General features: G+C 39.7%; 1 protein-coding gene across 5 annotated transcripts in view; it reads right to left on the bottom strand.

Moving 5' to 3' along the window:
* Positions 1–20,024, bottom strand: part of cep131 (centrosomal protein 131) — a 103,738-nt gene that overhangs the window by 31,096 nt on the left and 52,618 nt on the right. For 4 of the 5 annotated variants that reach the window (XM_052032784.1, XM_052032786.1, XM_052032788.1 and 1 more), the window contains 8 exons: positions 19,863–19,979; positions 17,856–18,024; positions 16,485–16,561; positions 13,985–14,173; positions 11,932–12,123; positions 9,258–9,395; positions 4,796–4,921; positions 3,999–4,115 (listed from right to left, as the gene is read on the bottom strand). In XM_052032784.1, coding sequence (XP_051888744.1) covers positions 3,999–4,115; positions 4,796–4,921; positions 9,258–9,395; positions 11,932–12,123; positions 13,985–14,173; positions 16,485–16,561; positions 17,856–18,024; positions 19,863–19,979 — 1,125 coding nt within the window. The remainder of the gene's footprint in view (positions 1–3,998; positions 4,116–4,795; positions 4,922–9,257; positions 9,396–11,931; positions 12,124–13,984; positions 14,174–16,484; positions 16,562–17,855; positions 18,025–19,862; positions 19,980–20,024) is intronic. The other variant, XM_052032787.1, reaches the window with a different exon arrangement.

Genomic DNA, 20,024 nt, shown 5'->3' with positions numbered 1-20,024 from the left:
GCACTGCCCTCATCAATCTTCCTGGTCACCTCCTCAAAGAACTCTATCAGGCTTGTGAGGCAAGATCTTCCCTTCACAAAGCCATGCTGGCTGTCCCTAATCAGTCCATGATTCTCAAGGTGTTCATAAATCCTATCCCTTAGAATCCTTTCTAACAGCTTACCCACCACAGACGTGAGACTCACCGGTCTATAATTCCCTGGCCTATCCCTATTACCTTTTTTGAACAAGGGGACAACATTCGCAACCCTCCAATCCTCCGGCACCACCCCCGTAGACAACGAGGACTCAAAGATCCTTACCAGTGGTTCAGCAATCTCCTCCCTAGCCTCTCGAAGCAGCCTGGGGAAAATCCCGTCAGGCCCCAGAGATTTATCTGTCTTAATATTATTTAACAACTTCAACACATCCTCTCTCTTGATATCAACAACCTCGAGAACATTACCCCTACCAGCACTCCCCTCCGCATCATCAAGACCCCTCTCCCTGGTGAATACCAAAGATAAGTACTCATTGAGAACTTCTCCCACTTCCACCGCCTCCAGGCAAATTCTCCCACCTTTGTCCTTAATCGGACCTACCTTCACCCTAGCCATCCTCCTACCCTTCACGTACTTGAAAAAGGCCTTGGGATTTTCCTTAACCCTACTAGCCAAAGCCTTTTCATGTCCCCTTCTAGCTCTCCTCAGCCCTTTCTTAAGTTCCTTCCTCGCTACCCTATATTCCTCACGGGCCCTGTCTGAACCTCACTGCTTATACCTCACGTATGTTACCTTCTTCTCCCTAACAAGTCGTTCCACCTCTCTCGTCACCCACGGTTCCTTCACCCTGCCATTCCTTCTCTGCCTCACCGGGACATATTTATCCCTAACATCCTGCATAAGATCCCTGAACATTGACCACATCTCCATGGTATATTTTCCTTCAAAAAGGACATCCCAATTTACACTCCCAAGTTCTCTCCTTATAGCCTCGTAGTTAGCTCTTCCCCAATTGAAAAACCTCTTGTCCTCTCTGCACCTGTCCCTGTCCATGACAATTTTAAAGGTTATGGAGCAATGGTCACTGTCCCCCAAATGCTCACCCACCAATAGATCCTTCACCTGTTCCGGTTCATTTCCTAAAACTAGATCTAACATGGCATTCCCTCTAGTCGGCCTGTCAACATACTGCGTCAGGAATCCCTCCTGGACACACTTAACAAATTCTGTCCCATCTAAACCTTGATACAAGATCGGTTAGCTAATAGGAAACAATTAGTAAGTGTAAATGGGTCTTTCTCTGGTCAGCAGGATGTAATATACTACAGGATCGGTGCTGGGGCCTCGACTTTTTGAGTTTATACAAATGATTTGAATGAAGGTACTGAAAGTATGATCACTAAATTTGTGGATGAAACAAAGATGGTTAAGTTTCATTGAGAACATAAGGGGGGTGCAAAGGGATACAGATAGATTGAGTGGATAAAAATCTTGCAAATGGCATTGTTCATTTTGGTAGGAAAAATAAGAAGAAAGTATATTATCTAAATGGCAAGAAATTGAAGAGTTCTGAGGTGCACAGGGATCTGGGTGTCTTTAAGCATAATTCGCAAAAGAGCTAGTCAGGTACAGCAAATTAGGAAAACTAGACTGATGTTATGTTAATTGCCAGGGGGATTGAATATAAAAGTAGAGAGGTTGTGCTTCAGTTATTTTGGGCATTGATGAGACAACATCTGTAGCATTGTTTACAGAATTGGCTTCCTTAGTTAAGGCTGGATGTCAATGCACTGAAATATACAAAATCTTGAATGGTTTTGAAAGGGTGGATATTCAAAGGTTGTTTCATCTTGTGGGAGAACCAAAAAATAGGAATTGTTTAAAAAATAAGCAATCTCCCAAATAACATGGAAATGAAGAGTTTTTTTTTTAACCTCAAACATTCAGAAGACCTTAGAAGTCTCTTCCTTATAGTGCAGTAGAAGCAGAGTCTTCAAATATTTTAAAGACAGGGGTAGATAGATACTTGCTAAGCAAGGGAGTGAAAGGTGATGGTGGGTGGAAGGGAATGCAGAACTGAGGTGACAATTAGATCAGAAATGATCACATTAAATGGTGGAGCAGGCTTGAAGGGCTGAGTGTCCATTCTTACTCCTAATTCATATATTGGTATTGGTTATATCTTCATCCTCTCCCCCTCTCCAATTTTCTTTTGGAGTGAAAGTAATAATCAGTAGGTTATTTATCTGCTGGCATGGCAATAAATTATATTCTGGTGTCAATCATCCAACAAAATGAATTCAGTAACAATATTAAGAAGAGATTACAGGCTTCAGATAGTTTTGGTCACATCATAAAGAAATCTTAATAAAACAGCTACTTTGGAAATTATTCATGAGAATAACATAAGACATTGTTCCATGTCAATAGCAATTTAAAAAGGTGATTCTCAGTCAGTACATGTAAAAATATTGCTAAACTTTCAAATCTGTATCTTAAATGACTGAATTCTTTGTAAAATGGTATGCACAAAAATAAGTTATATAAATAATATTTATAAATTATAGAAACTAAATTCCGTGGATTAACTGTAACAGGTGACATTGTTGTTTCTTATTTTATGTTTCATGTAATACTTTTCTAGAAGTCTGAATATGCAAAACAGAAAATAGTTCAAGTTTATGGATTGCTTCTCTTTTGTTTGCAGTTAAAGAAACAATGACATAAGCTGATTTATTCTGCAAGTGTCACCAATAATCAGAACATTGCAGTCACGATGAAATATCTAGGCAGAATTTGTACTTTGATTCTTGAACCAAACTTCGTTTGACCAAATCTTGTTGAGGGCAACATCATTTCCAAATTACGTTGACTCCTCGAAACAATCAGGGAAGTCTTACTTTTCATAGCAGTTCTGATTTAATAACGAGCATACTGCCAGAGAACTAGCCAATAGCTAATGTTATTCCTAATTTCAAGAGATTCAGAACAAACTCAGAAAGCAATAGATCAATTAGCTTAACAAGAGTAGTAATGAGGATTCTAATAGCTTTGCTCCAAGATGTTGTTAGAAATCTTTAGCAATCAACAATATAATAAAGAATCTCAGCGTGGACTTCAGAAGTCCTTGTTAAATAACCCTGTTGATTTCTTTTAAGTAATAATAGGAAGAGTAGACATGGATAATATTATAGATGGACTTCCAAAAAAAATCATTCAATGACATACAAACTATTAGAATTGTATTTAAACCATAGCAGGTGAAGTTGGGGAAACATCTGGCTGAATAAACAACCAGAGATATGCAGTGATTCAGAATGGAACACTTGCAAAACGTCAACAAACTTGCAAAATGGGTACATAAGTAAGCAAGTAAATTAGGTGAGTGAGGGATGGTACTTTCCAGTAGGGAAACAAATAAGGCCACCTGCTTATGAAATACACGAGTTTAAATTGGGTGGTGGCTCAAAAGCAATCCAAAGATCTGGATTCACAAATTAATAAAAGTTGCAATGCGGGTTAACAACTTTATAACAAGTGCTAATAAAGCAATGTAGTTCATTTTAAAGGAATAAAATTTAAAAGCTGAGAACTTGTGCTATAAGTATAGAACCTTGTCTTGACTATAAGGTAGAATACATTGTTCTAGTCTCCATATTATGAATGTAGAAGCACTAGAAAAAGAGCAAATAGAGATTTAAAAGGACGAAACCATGATTAAAATTATGAAGGGGCTTGTAAGGATTGAAGGTGTTATCACTTTCAGGAGAGTCTAGAACTAAATATGACAGTAACTAATAAATCCTAAAGGGATTTCAGGAAAATCTTTTATCCAAAGAGTAGTTTGAATGTGGAATCACAGTTGAGACAAATTACAGAGATCTATTCAGGGAGAAGAGAGAACAAGTACAAGAGGGAGAAAGAAATAAAAATATGCCTATAGGGGATGATGAAGTAAGGCAGGAAGAGGTTTGTGTGGGGTATAGATTTCATGTAGTCACAGCTGGAAATGCTCACCAGATCATGCTGATCCTGCATCTGCTGGATTTTCTTAGTGTATTTCTGGTCCACTTGCTTCAGTTCATTTACCACAGACTCACATTTTTCACTTAACCCCTTCTTGTCATCTATCAGCTGTTGAGAATAAATACAGAAAAGCTTAAACAAGTTCTAGAATAAGGAGTTTGGCACCAGAATGTCACTGCCTCCACTGCAGTTTAGAGAAGGTAGCACACCATCAAGCAAAAGCAAGAAACTAGGATATTAATTCATAGTATTTAAATTCGACCTGCAGGCACGGTAGTGTAGTGGTTAGTGTAACACTTTACAGCACCAGCGACCCGGGTTCAATTCCGGCCACTGTCTGTAAGGAGTTTGTAAGTTCTCCCCGTGTGTCTGCGTGGGTTTCCTCTGGGTGCTCTGGTTTCCTCCCACATTCCAAAGACGTACAGGTTAGGAAGTTGTGGGCATGCTACGTTGGCGCCAGAAACGTGGCAACACTTGCGGGCTGCCCCCAGAACACTCTACGCAAAAGATGCATTTCACTGTGTGTTTCGATGTACATGTGACTAACAAAGATATCTTAACAAAGCTCTTTATAGTCACTTTATTAATATCTAAAACTAAAGTACAACCTTTAACCTATCAAATACCACTGGCACCGGATTATCTATCAATGGAAAACAACGTGCATGACTAAATAATCAATGTTCTGTTTCCCTGCCTGATTGTGGCTTACTTTAGCCCAACTTAGGATCTTTTTCTTTGGATAAGCTTGATTGTAAAATGAAGCCAAGTGCAAAATGAGATTTTACCTGGTCAATGAAAGCTAGATGCCTTTGGATGGTTGATTCATACTGCTCCTTCTGCACTCTTAATCGTTGGCTCATTTCTTTTTCAGTCTCCTTCATGTGCCGCACAGTTAATTCCCTCTGTTGGGTCTAATAAGAAAATGCTTTGGTTACTCCGGGATAAAACAGAAACCATTCACACGGTTTACTTGTTTTATGCAAGTATTTACTGTGCAGTGACTTTGCAAACAAAATGGGGCAGAAATTTCTCCTCGCTCATATGGACTAAACACATGATTTAGTAACATCTGGGCATTGCATTCCACCTCCAAAATTCAGTTTTGTAGACTTCAATGAAACAGAATTTCAGAAGCTACATGTGACCGAGAACAAGTTTCAGCCCCAGTGAATCCAATTTAAAGCAAGTCCTACACTGATGCTTAAAAAGCAAACAAAAGAGACCATGTTTAGTAATGAGGACTTTCTAAAGAATCGAAATATCAATCTTGTGAAGGCATTTGTCAAGAACACTTTATTTATCAATCTGTTAAAACTAATCAATTGTAAAGCGAGAATATAAGACAATACAAATAGAAGAATGTATTGGTATTGGTTTATTATTGTCACTTGTACCGAGGTACAGTGAAAAACTTGTCTTGCATACTGATCATACAGGTCAATTCATTACACAGTGCAGTTACATTGAGGTAGTACAGAGTGCATTGCGGTAGTACAGGTAAAAACAATAACAGTACAGAGTAAAGTGTCACAGCTACAGAAAAAGTGCAGTGCAATAAGGTGCAAGGTCACAACAAGGTAGATTGTAAGGTCAGAGTCCATCTCACTGTATAGGGAACCGTTCAATAGTCTTATCACAGTGGGGTAGAAGCTGTCCTTAGATTTTAAAGCATTCCTGATATGTATTAATGGTTTAGTATAATTTCTGTAGTGGAACACGTAAACTGGAGGAGCACCGATATCCTTGGTAGTGCTACTCAGGAGAGTTTAACAAGCATGGCAGGGGATGGGAACCAGAGCATTAGGTCAACAAGGGGAGGGATTGAGGAAAAAGGTAGAGTTTAGGTCACACAAGTCCGAGAGGAAAGACAAGCAGAGCTAGGATAATGAACACGGTGGGACTAATGGACTAAAGTGCATTTATTTCAATGCAAGTATTATTACGGGTAAGGCAGATGAACTAAGAGCCTGGATTAGTGCATGGAACTATGATGTGTAGCCATTAGACTTGGCTGAGAGAAGGGCAGGACTGGTAGTTCAAAGTTCCTGGGTTTAGATGTTTTCAACTGTTGGATTCGACTATCTTAAGTAGTTTTTTTAACATGCATAGTGTTTAATACACCTCAAATGGCTGCACAAGGAATGGCCGCTTCTTAGCTTATTGGTTCGTCCATCAGGTGAATATGTGTTTTCCCATTAGTTGGTTTTGCCACAGGTATCTAATAGGTTTCCTGACTGGACTATTGTTAGCTAAGGAGTACCTCTTATCTCAGGTATAAAAGGTATTTTTTGTTAATCACTCTTGCTTATCTCTCTCTTGCCCCCCCCCTCTCTCTCTTTGATTTGCATAAATTGAACCCATACTGTTCATATGTGCACCTTCTCCTTTGGACGGTTTGGTCTCCACTCCTTGCTAATGTCCTCCATTCCTCAATTACCTCTGCAGTACCTCCTATCTAACCCCTTCCTGACCCTTCAAGCTCACACACAGCAATCTCTGTCCCAGCCCACTCCAACCTTCACTCAGCCCCAGCTCTGTGATCCTCTCCCCACCCTATCAATCTTCCTCCAGCCAATCACAATTGCCTCCTTAGCACTCTCTCCCGTTTCCAGCTCTGTCACAATGGAAGATTGTGGAGGAAGGGCCCTTGTGCACAACTGTGCAGGCAAAGCCAGTTTTAAAATGTGCAGTGCCTGGGTGTCATTCATGATAGAACATGTTATCTGGCACCAAAATGCTGCAGCACCTCCATCCCCCACCACCCCCAGGCAGTGCCTTGAAGCAGTTCCACCCCAATATTTGCAACTGAGTGCAACACCATCTCAAGGTGGTGTAAAGTCAGGTGATTTAATTACAAACCCAAGTGAGATTTCTGGAGATTACTTTACCCAGAGAGGTTTCAATATGGAATGAGCTACTGCAAAGAGTAATTGAGAGGAACAACATTAATGCATTCAAGGGGAAGCAGTCAAGCATACGAGGGGGAGAGAGAAACAGAAGGGCACATTAATGGGGATAAAGAAGGATAAGAGGTGGCCCTGTGGTGTATAAACTGGCAAGACCCTATTGTGTTCATTGGCCTGTTTTCGTGTAATAAAAATGTTGTAATTTTTGAAATGCTTAACTGCATTTAATTTAAATATTTGTACAGTGCAAAGGCTGCTGCCTATCCTAATAGGGTACAGGACTAAATCTGGAGATCCAATTTCGAAAACCCTTGTGTACAACTGTACTGACAAGGCCAGTGTTAACACGCACAAATTTAATTGAGATTTTTGAAGAGGTGACCAAGAGGATTCACATAGGTGAGGTGGTAGACGTTGCCTACATGGACTTTAGCAAGGCCCCTCACAAGGATCCGCTTGGTAGACTGGTCTGGAATACGAGATCACAAGGAGTCCAGAGTGAGCTAGCCAACTGGCTACAAAATTGGTTTGAATGAGAAAGTAGGTGGCATGATTAGTAAGTTTGCTGATGACACCAAAATTGGTGGTGTGGCGGACAGCGAAGAAGACTGTCTAAGGTTTCGACAGGATTGAGATAAACTGGGAAAGTGGTAAAGGAATGGCAAATTAAATTTAACTCAGACAAGTGCAAAGTGATGCACATTGGGAAGTTAAACCACAGCAGGACTTGCACAGTTAATGACTGGTCCCTGGGCAGTGTTGTAGAACAGAGAGACCTAGCCGTACGAGTACATTGTTCCCTCAAAGGTAGAAAAAGTGATGAAGGCGGCATATGGCATGCTTCCCTTCATTGTTCACGGCACTGACATTGGTGAGACCGCATTTGGAGTATTATGTGCAGTTCTGGTCACCCAGCTATAGGAAGGATGTCATTAAGCTAGCAAACATGCAGAAAAGATTCACAAGGATGTTAACAGGTCTGAAAGGCTCGAGTTACAAGGAGAGGCTGGGGCTTTTTTCCTTGGAGTGAAAAAGGCTGAGAGGTAACCTTATAGATGCTTATGAAATCATGAGGGGTGTAGATAAGGTGGATGGTCATAGTCTTTTCCCCAGGGTAGGGGAGTCTAAAACTAGAGAGCATAGGTTTGTGAGAGGGTGAGAGGGGAAAGATTCAAAGGGAACTTGAGGGGCAACCTTTTCACACAGAGGGTAGTGGGTTAATGGAACAAGTTGCCAGAGGATGTAGTAGAGGCAGATACAACTACAATGCTTAAAAGACATTTGGTCAGGTTCATGGATAGGGAAGGTTTAGAGGGAAATGGACCAAATGCAGGCAAATGGGACTAGCTCAGGTTGGCACCTTGATCGGCATGGATGAGTCAGGCTGAAGTCATCCATGCTGTTTGACTCTATGACCGTGATTCTAAAGCTCACCAAGCTAGCTGTGGATTATAAATTCAGTTCCTCATCAGGAATTTTAAAAAAAGGAACAGTTAGTCTGAGTAATGATGACCACAAAACTATTGGATTGCTGCAAAAACACATCCGGCTCACTGGCATCTGGCCTTTCTGCAGCTCCAGACCCACCGCAATGTGGTGGACCTTGTAAGCCATTTTGTGCGGATCAATGATTGCTGGACAGCATTAGAAAATTAAAATGCTGGAAATGCAGGCCACATGAGCAAGAAACATTTTAGACTGGTGACGTATTGAACACTCAGTTTCAATAAGCTAGGTTCATTTGCGGTTGTTTCCTTAGCATTGTAATACACAACAAAGCAGACCTTGGAAGAACCAAATGCTTTCCTGTTGCTTCTTTAGCACGGAAGGAAATGAATGTTCAGCTTGTTTCACAAACCAAAGCTGCAAGTATAAGTAAAGAGAACACGCAGTGGCTGGCACTATTGCCATAAAGTAGGAACTTCCATTTGTTTAGGTCCCAGTCCTTTCTAGTTCGGTTTTTTTAGTCAATCTACCAGCATAGGTGGCAGCCTCTGCACCAAACAAACATTTAAAATAATTGAAACTAGGGATTATAATTAGATTATCAGTGATGTTCAACAATGCACAAGATTTAAAATTTGTGAGCATCTAATGGAAGTGGAGTGTAACTATTACCTCAAGACTAACTTGTTCTGCTTCATCCTGGAGTGAAGTAGCACCAATTAAAATTTATTTTAAGATATAATATAAATTGAATTGGTACCTTTCACAACAGTTTCTATCCAGAAGTCTGGTCAATTGAGGAACTTTCAATACATTAGTTTGGCAGTGATCCACTTCCATCACCCTCCAAAGCCTTACCAACTATAAATATTATGGAGACGCACTCGCTATTTACCAAAGCAGTCTGTAACATAGCAACAGTACGCTTCTTCTCTTCACATTCCAGTTTTAACCTGATCATTGAGCTCGTCACCTCCGTTGCCATGACTGAAGCCTGCTCCAGGTGGGCCTGTTCCTCTTCAGATAATAAACCCTAGAGAGGACACAGCAAATTTTACTGTTCACAGGCAAGAGTTTCGATTAAACTTTAATTAAATTTGGAAGCGGTGAAGTATTTAACCACAGGTTTCTTCTCATCCTTCAACACAAGAGAATTTCCTGCATGCAGCTGTAACTTCCCTCTTGCACAACCAAAGTGTAAACTCGATCAGCAAGTACAAGAAGAATCAAAGCTGGAAACACTCATTAGATCAGACAACACAGGTGGAGAGATATAGAGTCAATATTTCAGGTCAATTATCCTTCATTACAAGGGTTCATTCAACCGAACTTTGCTCTGTTTCTCTTTCTGCAGATGATGCCTGACCTGCCGAGTGCTTCTGGCATTTTACGCTTTGTTTCAGATTTCCACCATCTGCAGTCTTTTGCATTAATTACAATAAGGACCAACTAGGTATAGCAAACTAAAGATAACGGAAGAGATCTTCCAATGACCAAGCAGCCTGCCCTTCGACCAGGTTGTTTCTTCCAGTATAGTCCAAGGTACAGTAGAAGGGCAGCATCCATCTGCTCAGTAAGAACAATAACCGAGCACGGGGCCTCTCAATATCGAGTCACTTTAATTCTCCATCTCTGACATACTCATCTGTGGCCTCCTGTACTCTTATAACACGACCTAATCCAGGCTTGAGGAACAACATCTCGGCTTCCATCTGGGCACACTGAAGTCTTCCAGACTCATATCGAACTCTACAACTTCAGGTAACTCACTTTCTCTGTTTGTATCAGAACTGGCCAGTTCTGCTGTAGATTATCCATCTATAATAAAGATTTTATTTTTCACTCACCTTGAAATGCTGGGTGCTTTCTACAGGCTTTGAATTCCACAACTTTTACACATCCATTTGTTTGTGTTCTCTCTCCCACTGCGCTCATTAATCCAAGAACCAAAAGGCTTCAGCGACAGCTCATCACCACAGGAACCCTGGCCTCAACCTATCAAAAATATCCCCTTTTCCCTATCCACTCCTTCCCTTCCCCCTCGGTAACTTAAAACCGACTTGTTTTCTTACTTCTCCAGTTTTAATGGCATAAGCTAACCTCAAATATTAACTCTGTTTCTCTTCCAACAGATGCTGCCTGACCTGCTGAGTATTTCTAGCATCTTCTGCTTTTACTTCAGGTTTCCAGTATCAGCAGTATACTTTTATATGCATCTGTCAAGGTCTGGCATGTTCTGGCTTACAGCTAGTTACTGAGAGACCTGTAGACAAAATTAAATATATTCTTGTACAGATAGATTATACAAATAAATTGAAGCCTAGAACAAAAGAAATCCGTGAACAAAATGCTGCAGATGCTTGAAAACAGAAATGAAAGCAGAAACTGCAAGAAACAAATCTTCGCCTGCTCTACTTCACCTCCATTTTTGCACAAAACAGGTTGAACATTATAATCTATCACATCCAATCTCTTCCCTGCTAAAGAAAGCATCAGGGAAGTACTGGTTCTTTCAAGATCTACTCTGTCACACACCAGACATGGATTTATAAAAGGAAAATCATGGTTATCAAATCTGATGGCTCCTTCAGGAGGAGACTAGTAGGATTGATAATGGGGAACCTGCAGATGCAAACTTAAGGAGCAGGAGTAGGCCTCCTGGCCCACTGTTCATTATGATCATGGCTAACCTACCCCAGGCCTCAACTCCTCCTCGGCGCCAGATCCCTATCATTCTCAATACCCCCAACCTTTCAAAAACTTACCTACCTCCATTTTAAATAGACGGACGTGTTAGGAAGTTGTGGGCGTGTTATGTTGGCACCAGAAGCATGGCGACACTTGCGGGCTGCCCCCCAGAACACTCTACGCAAAAGATGCATTTCATTGTGTGTTTCGATGTACATGTGACCAATAAAGACATCTAATCATCTAATGAGCTAACCTTCACAGCTCTCTGGGACAGAGAATTCCAGATGCCATCTGCATATCTGGATTTTTCAAAAGGCTTTCAATAAGGTCCCACACAGAATGTTGGTCAACAAAGCTCAAAGCACTGCTGGTAATGCACAGGCATGGATTGAGAACTGATTAACAGGCAGAAAGCAAAGAGTGGGAATAAAAGGTGTTTCTTTCAGGTTGGTGGTTCACTGCAGGGATCAATGCTTGAATCCCAACTATTCATTCAGTATACTGTATTTAGCGCTCACGATATGGTCCCTTCTGCACTGGGGAAACAAAACGTGGATTGGTGACCGTTTTCTAGATGATGACTGCAATGATGACCTGGGCCTTCTGCCTCAATATTTCATGGGCAGGCCATTTTTTTGGTCTATTAACTGGGTTAAAAATTGCCTCTTGTTCCTTCACAAAAATCAAACGTTTGAACAAGTAGGAAGCTGAAGTCCAGTTTCCAACATATCTTTATAGCTTATATTTTTATACCTTTACCAATGGAGGAACAAAAGCAGAAATATTGCATAGATTATTAAGTAAAATTATTTGCATTTTCCTCTAAAATTCCTTGGTTTTGATTGTAGAGCTGTAAGAAAATTGATCCTTTGACTTACCTCTCTAGGTGCCACTGAGGAACGGGACGTTGGGCGCTCTTGCTCAGAGTGCTCCATCTCATCCAGGAAACTCATAATGCTTTTCAGCTTTGCTTCAGACAGCAGAGTGCCACCCTCAGGTCGACCTGATGCCTCTTCAATTTGTCCTAGTTTCTCCAAGTTATCTGCTGTCAGAGATGTTGAGTCACAATCCTGTTTATTAAAAAGGGAGAGTAGGGCAATAGGAAGGTACTGCCAAATTATGCCTTTCAACCAAGTTGCACTTAATATTGTTGTTTGCTACCATATTAAGTAGCCCCAAAAGTACAAGGAATGGGGATTGAAGCAATCATTTGCATACCAGGTGACCATGTGTATTCAAATTGTTTGACCCTTGTGTTTTTGCTGTTGTTCAATTATTTCCGTGTGAAAGAGTTCTTTACTGACTATAACACAACCTTACAATCATGACAGAATCAACACTTGAGTAAACCATTGCTAATTTTACCCATATCATTGACATGAATACAATGTATTCCTACTGAAACTTCCTTCAATAGTTCTGTTATGGGGCTAAACCAGCTACAGTGAATAAAGTAACGCGTCTCTAAAGCAATAGTGAAGTGATTTAAATATCAGTGTGCTTTGCAAGTCACAGTGATACAATTATAGTTATTCCCCACTTTGAGAGGGAGTGAAATACAATAATTTTTCTTTTTATGTTAACTATCTCAACAAATACAAACTTCACAAATTTTGCATGTTGTTATAAATAGAGGCAAAGCTCAGTATCACTGACCTAGTGACCTGAATTAATAGAAGGGTATGAGTGTTAAAAACAGCCAGGCGTATTATTATTCCACACCATCTCTCACTATTTATGGACTCCCACTTGCTATACTCCCTTTTTCAAATTCAAGTTGCCCTGCAGCTTTGTCCTGAAAATAAATCAATGATCTGGGCAATGCCTGCTTTCAGACTGAATGAAAGAGGAGGAATCGTGTTGGTAAGATGGATCAGTGGCTGGACAGCTTTATCAGACAATCCCTTCTCTAGGGAGGCAACACTGACCTGGTGCACAGAAAGCAAATGTTTCTAGTGGTGATCGGTGCCTGGACTTTTGTTATTTGTCATATACACAAATGACTTGGATGATAACGTAAATGGTCTGATAAGCAAGTTTGCTGACGACACGAAGATTGGTAGCATTGTAGATAGTGAGGATGGTTGCCCAAGGATACTGAGGGATAGAATCCTTTGCTTTGTAAGTTGTTTTTACACCACCATCCGACAAAATGGACAGGTCTTGTACCCAGCATGCAAGAGTGAGCCTTGCTGGACAAGTGTCACTCTGAGCAGGGAAGGGTGGGTGGGTGTGTGCAAGCATTAGGTGTATTAAGGCATAAAACTTCTCAGAAGCTGGAGTTCATAATGCATAGTTGTATAGTCAGACACTGATCACTGCATCTGCATGATTTAGGCTAGGTTGATGTGGTTGGAGGGAAGAGTCTGCCAGTACTCAGTGGCCTTGGGGACAAGTATGGTTTGGAATCATTTATTATGGACCAAGACAGGATCTTTCAGAATTATGAGCTTAACATGTGTCAATAATATAAAAAAATACATTAATTTGCACTGCGTTAATCCTATGCATCAACTGAAATTAATTGGCAGCAATAATAATTTCTCATTAATGCCCAAACAATCTTATGTGCAGAGGACACTTGAATGCCATTCCTTGGCTCAGGAGAATAGTTGATCAAAATAAATCAGAAGCAGGCAATTCTTGGTTCAGGAAATCAGGTGGGAATAGTTCTAATGCACTATTTCAACAGCACTTCCCACAGCTAATGGCTTTCCATTTTCCTGATGATCCTCAAATGGAATACAAGGGTGAGGTTCCTTGCCCATTTTAAAGGCTATAGTCTCTACTGAACTTTACATCTGAGACATCCTTAAAGGTTGTAGGTCTTTAGGAATAGGGATGAAGTATATCAGCACCCTACGTGACTGTATAAGAATGACCCTGCCTGAGCATACCCTCTGGCATCTTCAAAAAAAAGTCAAAGATTACCTCATCTATCCAAGCATATTTATCCTTTTTGTAGACCTTTGGTTCTGGAAGTAATGCAGGTTCTTCCTCCAGCAGTTTGAGTGTGTCAAGCACGTCATTTAGCGTTGTTTTAGACTGGGTTACACTCAACGTCATTGTCTCTTGTTGCTCAACTGGCATCCCTCTCAGAATCATATCCTGTGTCTGGTTCTACAAAGTTTTTGAGATTAGTTGCTAAAGCCAAGACAGAATTACATTATATAGGATTCTTTGCATCAACAAGCTCTCCCAACTCAAGATACTACACAACTAATGGATTACTTTTAAAGATTGGGTACCATTATTCTGTAATCAAATGCAATAACCAAACTGTTTGCATCAAAGCACCCACAAATATTAGAAGAAGATAACTAGGCCATCTGGTTTTATGATTGAGGAAGGAATGTCAGAGGCCACATTGAGAGATGATATGCCCTCTGTTTGACTGTACCACATAATCTTTTGTATCCAGTTAAACAAGCAGATGGGACCTAGGTTTAATAACTCATCTGAAAGAAAACACCTCAGACAGTACAACATTCCCCTTGGTACAACACTGAATGATAGTCTGGTTCATCCCATGGAATACAGCTTGAACCTCAGATACAAAAGTCATACTACTGAGCCAAGTTATCAGAAATCAAAAGAGTAGGAAGAAGCACAATTACTACTTTTGATAAAAAAACAAAGTGGATTAACCTGGCAGGCAAAATAAACATCTACTTAATTTCTAGTGTCTCCACAGGAGCTGTCTGACTTGCCGTTTATGCAACTTTGGTCTTGATTCAGGTTTTCATCATCTTTTTTGTTTTGCAAAGGTTACTATAAAAGGTTACTATATGTAAAAAAAAATTACAACAACATTTTGGAGATTTTGGGATGATTACGATGTTTAGATATTTTTGGGAAAATAATGATAAAATTTTTAAGATTGTCGCAATATCCCTGCAACTTGATTTGCTGATGAGTTTGAGGAGTGGAGAGTGTAGGGCGAAACTGCCAGGATGCTGATACATCCTTTCCTATAAGGGATGTGCTGATTGGTATAAATATCCCCCTCACACAAGAACAGAATTAGGTATTAACACCATATAGACTTTCATGCTGTTTGTCGCAGGCACCTTAAGTATACCCAAAGTATAAGCCAGCATTTTAAATTGATTTGAGGCGGAAAAGGGTGAATGGGAGAGATATATGTAATTTAGTATCTCTCTGAAGGCTTCGGTGTCAATCAGGCTTTTTTCAAATTAAAGGTTTGTGTCATTGCATTAAGGAGGAACAGGACTTGGGTTCAAATAACATTCACCAATAAAACCTTTCTGAAGAAATAATAGGCACCAATTTAGTTTGGATGGCAATGTCCTTACAAAAAAATGATTTTGGTGCTTTTACAAATATGAAATTAGTAATTTCTTAATTGTTTTCTCCATGCCCTTAAGTATTGACTCCTTGCAAAGTTGTTGAGAGCCATTGCTACCTTCCAGTGTCTCAATTAACTCGTTCTTATACATTATAGACCTCAATAGAGCATGTTGGCAGGCTTTCTGACCGTGAAGAGGGGACAAAGTGAAGAAAAGAATTGCAAGGCTGGCCAATGTGCAATGCAATATCAGAAAGGAGAAATGTACACTCAACAGAGCAAGAGATTGATCAGAAGCAAAACAAAAACTAGAAACAAATTAGAATAGCATAACATAAAAGAGTTAAGAAAATGCTTACAAGGTAATATCACGTAGCCATAAAATGGGGACAGCTGAGCTCCCGTTGATAGCCTAAGATCATTCTTTGATTTTCAACTACAAAGAAGCTGCACTTCTTCCATGAATTCCTATTAAAATTTCATTCTGAAATAAGCCAACTAATGTGGAAAAATAACATAATTTTCTCCCTCTGACTTTAGCTGGTAAAACTGACCTCATCTTCATGTCTTTTGTCAATAGTCTCATTTACACCCTCGGCAATGATATAATATTCCTTCTGATGGGCCTACTGTCGATGAAAACATTTCCTCATCTGTTGGATGCTAAACAGATAAGTTCACCCCTAGGGTGTACTTCATCTACCTTTTAAACTTAGTCTCTTTATCCGAACCTTCTTCCCAGCACTACTGGAGTCCAACCTCTCTTTGTCAGCCCAGTTGGGCTTACTCAGAATATGTTCCCGTATCTCAGAAATGAGGAACTTCAGGATTCTCTCATCATAGCACAGGACACAACTAATATGGCCTAAGCCTATTATAAGCATTGATAACAATTGCCAAAATATTAGTGTGCATTAACTCTGTATGAACAAAATAAAACTAACTGCTCTGAACCATACTAGAAACAGTCAACAGGTCAGGCAGCATCTGTGAAAACAAAAACACTTAGCATTTCAGGTTGAAGACCCTTCATCAGAATTGATTTTCAATTAACCATACTCTTATCAGGTTGAATCAATAGCTCCATCAGAAGATTAAATCTTACAATAATTAAATTCATACCTGTAATTCTTCTGCCTTTATACAAGGTCCAAGAGGAGTCTCAGTTCCCTGGTTAGAATACACTTCTAGATCTGTAGCTGCATTAAGAAAGTTTAAAAAGGAATGAAGTAAAGATAAAATGCTGACTTACTGAAAACAACGTTCAGTCACAAGATTAAATAGTCTTTTTGAAGTGTGAAGAGCAGAAGGCTAATGCACACTGACATAGAGACAGAGTCACGCAATACGGAAATGGTTCCTTTAACCCACCAAGTCCGCACCAACCAACAAGCACCTATTTACACTAATCTGACACTAACCACATTTTGATTCTATCCTCATTCCCATCAGCTCCCCCCAGATTCTGCTACCCATCCACATTAGTGGTAATTCACCTACCAATCTGCATATCTCTGGGATGTGGAAGGAAACTGGAGCACCTGTGAGAAACCTACATTGTCACAGGGAGAATGTGCAAACTCCACACAGACAGCACCAGTGGTCAAGGCTGAACCAGTTCGCTGGAGCTGTGAGGCACTGCTGTACAACTTTGCCTCCCATGGATGAAGCCTCAGTGTGTAATGAATCTCACAGCTATTCTATTGGAAAAATAACTGAGTAGAGGATACTAGAGGACAACAAAAATAGATATGATCACACACGTGATCTGTACTCAGATACCCCATTACAGCAGGTTAATGGAAGACGGCAAAAATTGTTCCCTTTCATTGGGAAATTGTATATACAAAGAAAGAAAACTTGTTTGCATTTAGTGCTTTCAGAACCTCAATGTCCCCAAAAAACTTCACAACCAATAAAATATATTGTGTGGCACACGGATATCATTCAGTCAAATGAGGAAAATCTGCACATAAGCCGGTATATTTTAACAAAAAAATTAATGTGTACTTCTTTATGCTTTCATCAATGTCAGATATCACTAACTACTTCCCCACCTTTCAAAACGCTTTTTCCACCCTTGATAATACATCAAAGAGATTTGATGGAAGGTGAGCAGGGGGAGGGGTTGGGTTGGGAAGGTGGGTTTAACATTCACCCTTCATAAACATAATGAAAGCCCTGAGAAGTGCCATGAACACTACATCTTGGTTTTCCAGGATTTTTACATCAATTCTATTCCAAAATTACGGTAACTGACCTGGGCAACCCCTGGAGAAGTACACCCACATTCATTTGTGCTGCTTTTCTTTCCACTGCACAACTGTGTCAAAATTTTTTGATACTGAAACCATGGTGACACTAGACTAAAATATGGGAAGAATGGAAAGTAACCTAGTAAAATCATAAATAAATATTTAATCCAACAAATTTCTCTTTCTTATCATATTTTATTCGCCCCTTATCCACATTGATATAAGTGCTGTCCTATACCTGAATTTCTGGATTTGACTTGACTGTGAACTGGACTTGTATTATTTATGGGCACAGTCTTGGTTGCTTTTCTCTTAGTAACTTTTCCCCTTTCTTTCTGTGCAGCAACTTCTTCCTCACTAATTCTTTTGTCTTCTGCAGCCTTCACTGCCCGTTTCTGTTGAAGTTCCTATAATAAACATAATTTGAATTCATTAAATTTTAATCCACATTTTCAGATTGCTAGCAGGATAATACCACATTCATATTTCTAGAACTATTTTCTCATCTTTAAGTAAAACACCACTGACAATCATAGGAATGTATCAGTTCATCTGATGCAGCATCCAACTAACTTGGTGAATTAACATTACTTTGAAATTTTATAAGATGATTTTATTTCAATGCTGAGCTAGATAATGACCACCTCCTTAATCCATAAATTAAGACAGATATTTTGAAATTGTTGCCTCAGTGGTGTCAACTATTCATCCAGTCAACATTCACCCAGTCAGGCAAATATTAGGTGAAGTCTCAGGTCATTCCCAGAACTAACTTGGAAGAAAACAAACATGTATTAATGTTGTTACTTTCAGGTATCTGGGATAGTTGGATGCCCATTAAAAAAGTCACCATGTTATGCAGGTATAATTCCACTTAGCATAGTCCCACAAACGGCAAATAATATAAATAAAAAGTTAATACAATTTTTTTGGTGGTAATGGAAAAAGTAAACATCAGGTGGTCATCAGAAGAATAATGGTTTGAAGCAACAAACAACCTGCTGGAGGAACTCAGCAGGTCAAGCAGCATCTGTGGAGGGAAAGGAATCGTCAACGTTTCAGGTTGAAACCCTACATCAGGCCTGAGAATAGTGATTCAAGATTACTTATATCTATCCAAAAGCCAGCAACAGTGACAATGCATCTTTCTCTTCATGCTGCAGAGGGCATCGGTACAGAACTGGTTCACAATTCTTCACACTCTAAGATAGGCGTGCTAGCACTGAGGCAAATTTAAACCCATTATTGAATAGCACAAGCCACGATATAGAAAAAGTCATCAAGACAAGAAATAGTGCCCATGCAAGAGTTACCATGGAATAGAGGTGTCACAGAAATCATAAAATCTCATGGGCCATCCAGGATCTGAATCACAGGAACTTACAGCACAGAATGGGTGCATTCAATTTATCATGCCCATGCTTGTCAAACTAAAAAAGCTTTCTTTTAAAAAAAATGCTAATTCCAGTACCTGGCTAGGTGAATCAGGACCCTTAAACAATTCAAAACTCACTCAATTAGCTTTGACACCAAAGGGCACAATATGGAATTTAAAAAACTTGAAAAGATAAACAGGGGTGTGGGTGTAAATATCATGGTGCTTCCACACACAAAAAAACACTCTGTGCTATATAATGCTTTTTTATGAAGTTGCATTAGAGAGAGGACAGAGGAGATTCACCACGATGTTACCTGTATTGGAGAACTTTTGTTATGGGGAGAGATCTTTTTTCCATGATAAACGTATCAAAACCAAAAGGCCATAGGTATAAAGCCATAGGAAGGAGTTTTAAAAGAGATCTAAGGGGAAAGTGTTTTAGTGGTTGTTAGAGCTGTCAGAGGTGGTGGTGGTGGAATCAGACACAATCACTACATTTAAGAAGCACTGAGACAGGCACTTCAATGAGCAAGGATAAGAAGGATACTTAATGTAGTCAAATGGGATTAGAATAGATGGCAAAAAGATTGGAATGGATGTGGTGGGCCAAAGGGCCTGTTTGTGTGTTGTGCAACCCTGTGACTATGAAAAGCAAGTCCTTGATGAAGCAAATTCAAACTGACATTATCAAACTGTTTGTATTATAATCATATTAAAAGGCTATTGGAGTCAAATAAACTAAGGATATTAAAGGTAAAGTTAGTGTGAAACAAAAAAATCTATATATCTATAGATTTATAAACGTATCTACAGATTTAGAAATCTATAGATTTCTGCAATAAATCTATATGCAGAAACATATAGTACCTGTATAGCTGCCTTCCTAGCCTGTCGAGCTTTCTCTTCACGGATCTTTCTCCTCTCCTCACTTTTTTTCCTCTGGTACTCTTGGACACTTTCAGCCTGCATTTCTTGCTCTTTCTCCTGACAGTAAAAGGTACCAACAGATTATTAGTCATACACAGTGTT

This window comes from Pristis pectinata, chromosome 18 (genome assembly GCF_009764475.1).
Source record: "Pristis pectinata isolate sPriPec2 chromosome 18, sPriPec2.1.pri, whole genome shotgun sequence".
Taxonomy (NCBI): domain Eukaryota; kingdom Metazoa; phylum Chordata; class Chondrichthyes; order Rhinopristiformes; family Pristidae; genus Pristis; species Pristis pectinata.
This window is presented reverse-complemented; position numbering and strand designations above follow the sequence as displayed.